The following is an 11,036-nucleotide window of genomic DNA, read 5'->3' as shown; positions in this document are numbered from 1 at the left end:
TTCAGTGGTTTCTATTCAGAATTGTATATTACCTCTGACGTTTAATTTGTTTTAAGTTTGTCTCCTTGTTAGTGTGCAGAAATACGCCGCAGGTTAAGTGTATATTTTTGCAATATTTGTCAAAAATTTGTCCTCATGACTGGCAAGAGGTGAAGAGTGATGACATCTGGAAAAGATAGGAACGTGACCTTTGGTGAGAAAGAACCTTTCTCAGGAGTTGACTGCCAGGATTACAGGGAGGTTTGCGGTTTCCGAACTTGTATTTTGTGCGTACTTCCTGGCGACGAAAGGACTAATATGGTCTAAATAACGCTAATTGTTTCTTAGTACTGCGACAGCTTTACAGTCAATGAATGGCGAAACCTTTCCTTCCACGGGACTTGACCGCCCTTTACATTTCTCCAAACAGATGAGTGTTTTGGCGCGTGCATGAATCATTTGCAACTTTATGCATGGATGGTGTCTCTACGACGTACCCCCTAAGAGCAGTGTTTCGGGGCACTGATTTCAAACAGAAGGGATAAATGTTACCTAGTCACAACCAGTAACGAATGCAAGGTACAATTCCTGGGTACTGTTTTCCATTTATGAAATGGAACCATAAGAGTGTGGGGGCGGTTAAAACCAATGAACGATAGTGATAAAGACGCAACGGGTCTAAACCAAATAATCCTCTCTCTCTCTCTCTCTCTCTCGGTATTTGAACACGAGTTCTGTCACTTCTGGTGCAGCCCTCCTACTATATATATATATATATATATATATATATATATATATATATATATATATATATATATATATATATATATATATATATATATATACAGAGTATATATATACATATAAATGTATAAATATACATATAGGCCTATATGTATATATATATATATATATATATATATATTATATATATATATATATATATATATATATATATATATATATATGTATACTAACACACAATGGCAGACTAGGCGAAATGGGGAAGATTGGCGTCGGGAAGGACATCCATCCATAACATGTCTGCCAAAAAAAAATATGAAATGAGCCATTCAGTGAGAGCTAAAAACCCCAAAAAAGCCTCATTACATGTAGTGACCCAGCAGCGAGAAGTTATTGCGCGGGTATGGCGAGAGTTCAGCTAAGGATTAAGCTGAGAATAAGTATACAAAATATTTTTCTCTCTCTCTATCTCTCTCTCTCTCGCGCCACGGACACACATTATATATATATATATATATATATATATATATATATATATATATATATATATATATATATATATATATATAATATACAGTATATATATATATATATATATATATATATATATATATATATATATGTATATATTATATATATATGTATATATATATATTATATACACACACATATATATATAATATACAGTGTATATATATATATATGTATATATATACATATATATAAAATATACAGTATATATATATATGTATGTATGTATGTATATATATATATATATATATATATATATATATATATATAAACTGTATATAATGCAGATCTTTCAGACCAAAGCTTACGGCATGAGAGCATGACAGAAGTCATCGTCCTAGGTGTTTCACTGTTAAAGTTCCTTAATCGGTCGGAAAACCAGTGTCATCTTACTGCACATGCAACTCTCTCTCTCTCTCTCTCTCTCTCTCTCTCTCTCTCTCTCTCTCTCTCTCTCTCTCTCTCTCTCTCATCATGTGAAACTCCGGTCGTCAAAGGCTTCATGTGAGAAAGTTCTAAGGTTTCTCTCAGTTTCTGAGCGCTTACGCAACCCGTGAGGTCATTCCATCTCCTGGACCTGCCCGACAGACGCATTCATTTTCATTTCTTTTCACAGCGGCGCTTCTTCATTTTCCTGCTTTGAACATTTTTACACTCTTACTATACTGCTGGTTATGATTTCACCAAATCACCTTTGATATCATCATATCATCTATTTACTCTAAGTAGTGTGGTAAAATGTATGGTGTTCGAATCTCAGGGTTTGAATGTCCAAAGCTCAGTAACGCAGAGAGAGAGAGAGAGAGAGAGAGTGGCGGGGAGAGAGAGAGAGAGAGAGAGAGAGAGAGAGAGAGAGGGCATGGATGTCTGGAATTATACCGTCAACTGGAATCCATGGCACTATTAGCATACCTCAGGAAGGCATTCTATACTCTAGGGAGTATTTGGTGATACCGACGCAATACTTCTCTGCCCTTGCCATCCATCCTTTTCAAATGATTTAGCTACAGATGAGTTTATATGTGATGCAAGTTTTTGCTAGGAAAATGTACAATGAAAACATAAATACAGTGCATAACTTTATAAGACTTAATGTGTATACTTCCATCTTAGTTTATTATAATTACTGAGATTTTTAAGCGAATAAAAATGCTCACTATAATGACTCCGACCCTTTGACGTACCGTAGACGTTCATTTGAACGTGTCTGTCGCATGTTGGCCTTCCACTTCGTCTTCAGTTTCGAGTCGCAAATTCTCTTCAGGTACAACAGATAGGCTCTGAAGGAAGTTTCATCAGTGAACAAACGCTTTGGTGACGGCGAAATTTACCTGACTGATGCTACCATGTTTTCTCTCATCTCAGTTACCTTTCATGCCCTTCATGAAGCCCTCTTGAAATTCCTTTGATATGGTCTCCCTTCAAGCATACAGTAGACTCATTACTCTCCATGATACATTTTTAGAAAGATAGAGAGTTCCTCTGCTTTTCAAATTAAGGTTCTCATACCACAAGAGTTAGTTTTGAAATAATTCATCAGGACGTCATTTTTCTCATTTGTATTCCGCGAATGACTACATTTTTTAATCCACAACGGAATATCATTTCAACAAACTGTAACATTGGAGGTTTTTACGAGGACAAAAACTGTGGACAATTATTGTTCTTTTTATCAGTGAGATTCCTTTGACAAACAATAGTTAACCGCAACCTTCGTCCATCTTCTGTACCAGTGGTGCTGGGAAGTCCACCCTCATGACTGCCCTGGCTCACAGGACTCCTGGTGGAGTGATCGTCGACGGAGACATTCTGGTGAACAGTCGCAGGGCCACCCGCACGATGGCCTCCCTGGCGGGGTACGTGCACCAGGATGACCTCTTCGTCGGGTCGCTGACGGTCAAGGAGCATTTGACTTTTATGGTACGACTTCGCATCATTTTTCTGCAACCTTTTAAAATATTAAATTTCACGGCTAATTTGCTTTTAGCAGTAAGCCAGATTATATTTTCTTTTAGTAACCAATACTAGTTCATTTTTCTCATGCTTTTGTCAACTTTTCAGCAAAGCAACAAGGAAAATAAATTTCTTGCTCATTCAGTACATCAGCGTAACGGCATGAAGTACCACGGGATGAAAATACAATTGTGCGAGTGTGTGTGTTCCTTTAGATAACCACTCGGCCATTTTTACTATATTTATTATTCATATTTGTCAAAATGTTGGTGGCAATAGAATCCTGATGTATTTATCTCATAGTATTCACATTTACGAACAAAGAAAGTTTATCTAGCATAAAGATTCCACATTGTATACATTCTTATTCACGATCTTTGTTTTTCCATTAAATGAACAGGCCAGACTTCGAATGGACTACCGTAAAACGCAGTGGCAGCGTAGCGCTCGCGTTCAAGAACTCATGAAGGAACTGGGACTGCTGAAGGCGCAGAATACCCGCATTGGGATCCCTGGCCAAGATAAATCGCTCTCAGGAGGAGAGAGAAAAAGACTTGCTTTTGCAACAGAGGTAAGCCGGCTTTATCTATATTTGACGGAAATTATATATATATATATATATATATATATATATATATATATATATATATATATGTATGTGTGTGTGTGTGTGTGTGTGTGTGTGACACAAAAAAATGACGTTATGGGCTGATATGGAGTTCCTGGAGTAAGTGGAAATGTAGTTTTGTGGAACTATGTCTGAAAGGGGCTTGACTGCTGGAAATACATGGTTCGCAAAGAAACATAGATAAGTATAGCTGGAAAACAGAAAATGAGGGAGGAAAAGAAAAGAGATTGTTAAATATGTCCTGGTTCATAGTAAATGGAAAAGCAAGCCGTTAGATGTAATAGTGAGTAGAGGAGTGGCTGGAGGTACGTCTGATCATTATTTGGCTGAAGTCGATGTTAAGATAGATGGAAGTGTAACTTAGAGAGAAGGGGTGAAAATGTAGTTGTAAAAATAAAGAAGACAAGTGAGTATGATCAGGAGAGCATATAAGGAGAAAATGGATGAAGAATTGATTAGAGTTAAAGAAAAATAAGAAGGATGGAGAGAGTGATCATGGGGAAGGTTAGAGAGAAACAGATCGCATGCAATAAAAAACAAGTGAAAAATGCGCCGAAGTTTCTTCGCGATATCGAGTTTTCTGGTCAGCGTATAATGCTGTATAAAACTCTCAGCCACGGCCCATGAAACTCTCAGCCGCGGCCCATGAAACTTTCAGCTATGGCCCGGTAGTGGCCTGTGTTTTGGCAACTGTAGCGGTGCCAGACGCACGATCGTGGCTAACCTCAACCTTAAATAAAATAAAAAAACTACTGAGGCTAGAGGGCTGCAATTTGATATGTTTCATGATTGGAGGGTGGTGATCAACATACCAATTTGCAGCCCTCTAGCCTCAGTAGTTTTTAAGATCTGAGGGCGGAGAGAAAAAGCGCGGACGGACAGACAAAAAGCCATTTCAATAGTTTTCTTTTACAGGAAACTAAAAGTTGTGGTGGGCAGAAGGTGAGAAAAGATTTCAGGAAGAGAAAGTTGTCCTACGAGGAGGTAAATAAAAAGTAGATGAATGAGCAAAGGATCTCAGAATAAAAAGACGCAAATGCAGAGATGCTGTCTGAGGAGGATGCACTCCTGAGGTCATGGTCTGAGTACTTGAAGATTTGTTGCATGTAGATAATAGAAGAGAGCAGAGCTGAACAGGCCAAAGGTCGAAGGGGTCAGTGTAAGACTGAGAATATTCGAGGCAGTTACCGTTGAGGAGGTGAGGATGGCAGTTTAACCTGTAGTACAATGATGGAAGAGTGACTGAGTGGTGGACCATCCAGTGTAAGGAAGGAATGCCGGGATGAGGAAAATGTTCCACAGTAATGAGTGAGAGAAATAATTATTCCTTACTGTAGTTGACAGTCAGCAGCTCACTCTATCTGCATTTTGAATTTATTATTGTGTTTTAATTTCAAAATACCAGATACCTGCCCTTTTACTGCATATAACAAAAATAGCTCATATACATGACAGTACAGGATAGTTGTTGAACATCAGTACCAAATATGACTAGGTACCCTGGCTGTTCAGTCCTACACTTGATTTATTGTTTCTAAATGGCCTCTAGGCGAAATTCGTCCAGACTCGATGGGTCGAAGGCCCTCAGTGGAAGGGAGTGAGCAACAGAAGGTTAGGACCAAATCAAGAAAGAGACAGTTACATGATGAGAAGCTGTCAGAGTTTTCTCTTTGCTTAGTTTATGAGAGGGGGTTCTTTTAGGCTTCCCAGAGGGAGGAGTAAACGAAAGAAAAGAGTGCGACTCGTGAAAATGTTTCTGAAACGTGCGTCACTTTCCTACTTACAACAAGCCACCAAAGAATAAACTAGGGGCATTTATTTTCCTCATTGTCTGTCTTTTTGAATGTTTTAAACATCTGACATAAAAGAGAATTCATTGTACACTATAATGAGTCCCCGCCTTTTCTTTAGAGAAGTGTGCGTGACGTGCAATCGATAAAGAAAGATTAATTTCTTTGACAGCCAAACCGCACCTAATGTCTTCTTCTCTTCTTCTAATTCTAAAATGAATTCTTGAAAATCACGGGGTAACGTCGAATGTGGCTTATAGAACATGTGATCATTCTTTAACGAGCTCCCCTTTTTCTTATTTACTTTTAGATAAAGCTTTTGTGGAACGACAGAAACCTTCAAAGGAATTAGAGTGCTCGGTTATCATATGCCATTCCTTATAGGGGCACTGATAGCATAACAAAGGAATATTTTTATTCGCACTAATAAGGCATTTTAATTAGTAGTCAAATTTCCACGAAGATCGATTGAGCTGCGCTCGTTACTGCGTGCAGGAGGACCTAGGCCTCAAATTCAACCACGTTAGACGGCATGGATTTGCTAGAGAAAAATCACATCATTTGCCTTTGGAGTTACCTTCGAGCCATGGGCATTATGATTATTACTTTTATTAACAACAGACCTACGAGAAGTTACGCAGTGATTTGTCATAACCTATTTGTCCTGGCGACCGCTATACAAGGCATCTGTTCCCATCGGTAGCCGGCGACGGGATGAATATTACTTATCTCAGTATTATTATTATTATTATTATTATTATTATTATTATTATTATTATTATTATTATTATTATTATCATTATTATTATTATTATTATCAGCAGTAACAGTAGTAATAGTACTGAGATGTGAATTTGTTTATAAGAAATGAACCAAAGGAGGCAACAAACTTGCCAAGCAACCTTTAGTCGAAGAGAATGCCAGCTTTCGACTGAAGACCATCAGAGCAAAAAGGAGAAAAACATGGTGAACCAAGAAGATAGTGATGAAAACAAAAAGAAATAACGAACATGAGACTATCAACAAAAGACTAACGGTAGAGCAGGAACTTTTCTTCTTGCTTTTTAGTAAACTGTCGACTCAGTTAGCGCCATCCTGCTTTAAACCCTGTTGTTATTTAGCTATAAGTATAAATAAAGCTAAACAAGAGTCATAAGAACGTAAATGTTAAGAGAAGGTATCATGAATTAAAAATCTTCATGTAGTATCTTCATCTTTATTTTCTGTGTACACACACACACACACACACACAAATATATATATATATCTTTATATATGTGTGTGTGCACGTGTTTATATCACCTATATAAATTTCTAATATATTCCAATGCCTTGAACAGATTCTTACAGATCCCCCGCTGCTCTTTTGCGACGAGCCAACCACAGGACTGGATTCCTATAATGCCAGGAAGTTGGTCCGCATGATGAAAGACATGGCAGCCCGCGGCAAGACCATTCTTTGCACCATCCATCAGCCATCTTCCGAAGTCTTCGCCATGTTTGACAAGTTGCTGCTCCTGGCTGAGGGACGCGTGGCCTACATGGGATCCTCGTCTGGTGCCCTCGAGTTCTTGGACAGGTAGCTACTACCACTATTAGTACAGAGTAATATGTGCACGGCCAGGCATAGATGACAAAAACCATGACAAACATTCTTCAGTGATTTGTGCAGGAATTACTTAAGCAGATTTCCTAACTAGTGCGGATTCTTTATTTGAAAGAAGAGGTGCGCTTGTTTGCGCTTGGCACTGATATCGAATCTTTTGTCCCTGAAGATGTTTAGGCAGACCAAAGGGAATCTGTAACCTCAAGTTCTCCATTAGGGCATCAAACAGATACACTGATTTTCATACAATTAGAAAATGTTTATTTCCTGTCTGAAAGCATTGCTAATTTATGTATATGAACACAGGCAATGTATACATCAATATTACATTCTAACTCTTGTTACTGTTAACTGTTGGAAAAATAACAAAATTGTAACTTAAATTAAGATTCACGCCTTCTAAAGCCGTAATAAGTACTTGTCAACTGTTTGTGTCATGGAGGTCATCTCTCCAACTTCATAACTCTTCACTGAGATCAATTCTGTGCCTCGAGAACAGCGATCCCCCCACCTGATCCTTGATGATGATTATTGACTTTTTCCAAGCAAGGATTCAAGTCCAGGCCACATAGCAATTCTGGAAAGACGATGGCCACAAACATCTCGACAAACCGGGTTACTCATGATCAGAATTTCTTGCATAATCTAGACTTGAACCTTTGACCAGATATCAAACCTTTATCAGGTATTTCGTCCTCGTTCTTAAAAGAGAGCGTCTCTTACGGTGAGACTGAATTACCCATTAAAAATAATTCTATTTTTATTAAATTGGAATTTACCTTTACTGTATATATACAGTGTATTTCAGATGTAGAAACCACAAAACTGGTTTTGTGATACGTTTCATAGCATAACGTGTCTAAAACAGACACGCCATAAAATTAATTAATTAACAGCAAAGTACTACAAACTACTGTAAACTCTCTCTCTCTCTCTCTCTCTCTCTCTCTCTCTCTCTCTCTCTCTCTCTCTCTCTCTCTGCTTACACACGCATATGTCAACTTTGATTGCAAAGTTTCCACAAATTCAAAATTGAGCTCAGAAACTGGAAATTGTATCGCATGCTCCTGTTTTATTGAAAGCATGAAGATATCTTTTAATGATGAAAATTCAAAGCAAAAATTCTATTCCCCAGTCCAATAAAATAAGTAGCATAGCATGGATATCACTGTAAGTTAGCATTCTCAACTCAGTAACAGCTGTTGGGAACCATTTTTTCCATATTTTTTCTAATATCTTGTCCGCTGACTTCCAAAAATAAGGCTAATACGATTTACCGCACAATGGATAAAATAAATAGGGAAAGCAATATATTGCACTTTTGCATGATGTAAAAAGAGCTGCCTTCTCTCTCTCTTGTTCCATTTCTGACTAACGCTTCTAGGAGCAAAAGAAAACATTTCCATTTTCGACCGATTTCAAGTCGTCTTTTTGACCTATTATTTTACTTTTTTGTTTTTTTATCTTTTTTTTTGTCCATATCACGACAAATTAAATTCATGCAGCTTCAAAATGAAACCTATTAGAGCCAGTATCAAAGTAATTTATCGCTAACAGAGTTCTCGGTAAAGGTTTATACAAATATTTGCATCTTTCTCTTCAAGTTTAATGTACAATATCTCTTTTACTTTATTTTTCGGCGAACATTGATTAACAGTAGAGTACACCAGTTATATGTTTTCGGCTAACTTCAAGACTTTTACTTTCACAGTTTGGGTTTTTTGGTTTTTTGAACGTGCTGCAATGAAATTCAGCTAAGCAGCTTCTACATATCAAAATCAGTATCCTAGCATAAACACTAACTTTGCAGACCAATTAAAGAAAACGCTCTTGTAATACACAAAACCAGTCAGCTAGTTTGGTTTACCATGGCTACACCCACGAAAAAATATGTGGATACACAATGCGACTTACATAACAGAGATTTCTCTTGTTTGTCAATTTTTCATAAGTAGTATTTCAACAAAGATCTTTTACATTCACATTTGATCACTGATCCTCTTTATCCTGCCGAGAGAGAGCGACCAGATTTGCTGAACAACAGCACCAATATGCAGTAAATGTGCTTCGCTGTAGAACTTCTAATTTCCAGAGGTCCTTTATTCCTCACACCGTTGGAATGTGGAACAGTCTCCCTGAGGATGTTGTGCAACTAGTACCTCAAAAGTTCAAGCGAAAATGTAACACATTATTACCTCAACACATTTCTCCCTGTATTTTAGTAATTTACGTACATTTTTATCTATTTTATTTATTTATTAATTTGTTAATTCATTATTTTTTTCTTTTCTAATAACTGATCTCTTCTTTCTGTATTTCCTATTGCCCTCTGTTACTCCTTTCAAATGAGCACTATATTCTTTGGAAGCTTGAATTCCAAGTCAGTGGCGTCAGTGAGCTTGTTCCATATGATAGGGTTTATCCTCTGAATAATAATAATAATAATAATAATAATAATAATAATAATAATAATAATAATAATAATAATAATAATAATAATAATTTCTCTTTCACTAGTTTGGGTCATAAGTGTCCATCCACGTTCAACCCAGCTGACTACTACATCCACACTCTGGCAGTGTTACCAGGACACGAACATCGCAGCCGTGAGAGGATCAAGAGAATATGTGACAACTTTGCTGTTTCAGCATATTCAAAGGACATAGATATCACTATTCAGTATCAGGACAACATGTGCATATCTCAGTCGGATTCTGGGGCTAGTGTAAGTGTTACCATCATTACTGATAATGCCATTGCACAGCATTGCTTGTATATATGTATGTATGTATGTATGTATATATATATATATATATATATATATATATATATATATATATATATATATATATATATATATATATATATATATATATATATATGTATATATATATGCAGTTGAACAGCATGCTTTGAAACTTCAAAGCCCATAAAAATAAGATTTACACAAAAACCATATGTTTCAGTTGACACCATTTAAACTCTGTTCTGTGGTCAGTGTGACAAGAAAGTCGGTGAATCGGGCGTCTGTATTCAAAATGTAGGTGTGGAATAACGATTTTGCAGGATTAGAGATGTTTAAGATGTTTAGCTTTCTTGTCCTAAGATGGAAGGAATCAAAGTCTTTCTGCTTTGGTCATCGTTAGCTTTCACCTAGATTGACCTTATTTTCATTGAGGAATGAATCCACCAAGCCTCCGATTAAATTTTACTGCAGTTATTACATGGTATTTTGCAAACACCGGAACCAGCTTTTATGTTGAAATATACTTTATCAGCGAACTACAGATTGTTTTAGGATACAGAGGAGTATACCTTGTAATCATTTGAAAGAAATATTTGTCGGGAAGACTGGCAGCTCATTTCACAAAGTTGGCGGATCATAAACGATCAACGACACACGGCTCCAAGAGTTCAGAGATTTTCGTACATATGAGAGACACTCGCCATGTTTTATACTGGAGCTATTTTTCAAGAGTAGCTGTTCGTACAAAAAAAAAAAAAAAAGTTTTTGTTGAATGCTGTCATCACTCCAATTGAGAATGAGTCTATCTGAGCCTGCTGGGATCCACCTACGTGGACGATTTCCTGTGAAGGCCTATTTCACGCAAGTCTCTCAAGATCTGCCCTCAGGGTGGTCAACCCGGCTGAGTTGACGGAAATCCAAGCAGAGCGACGTCTTGGCCCTTCTCTCCTAAGACAAGAGAGCTTCTCTAATCCTGTCAAAATTGTTATTTCACACCTGCATATTCTACATAACACTTCGAGTCACAGATATATATATATATATATATATATATATATA

The 11,036-nt window shown here is 37.0% G+C and overlaps 1 protein-coding gene across 1 annotated transcript in view; it reads left to right on the top strand.

The window, feature by feature from the left end:
* LOC136837265 (protein scarlet-like) overlaps positions 1-10,275 on the top strand; it is a 48,166-nt gene extending 37,891 nt beyond the window's left edge. The window contains exons 5-9 of the mRNA XM_067102004.1: positions 2,988-3,174; positions 3,608-3,778; positions 6,966-7,204; positions 9,749-9,956; positions 10,198-10,275. Coding sequence (XP_066958105.1) covers positions 2,988-3,174; positions 3,608-3,778; positions 6,966-7,204; positions 9,749-9,956; positions 10,198-10,275 — 883 coding nt within the window. The remainder of the gene's footprint in view (positions 1-2,987; positions 3,175-3,607; positions 3,779-6,965; positions 7,205-9,748; positions 9,957-10,197) is intronic.
* Positions 10,276-11,036: the final 761 nt, after the last annotated feature.

This window comes from Macrobrachium rosenbergii, chromosome 58 (assembly GCF_040412425.1).
Source record: "Macrobrachium rosenbergii isolate ZJJX-2024 chromosome 58, ASM4041242v1, whole genome shotgun sequence".
Taxonomy (NCBI): domain Eukaryota; kingdom Metazoa; phylum Arthropoda; class Malacostraca; order Decapoda; family Palaemonidae; genus Macrobrachium; species Macrobrachium rosenbergii.
This window is presented reverse-complemented; position numbering and strand designations above follow the sequence as displayed.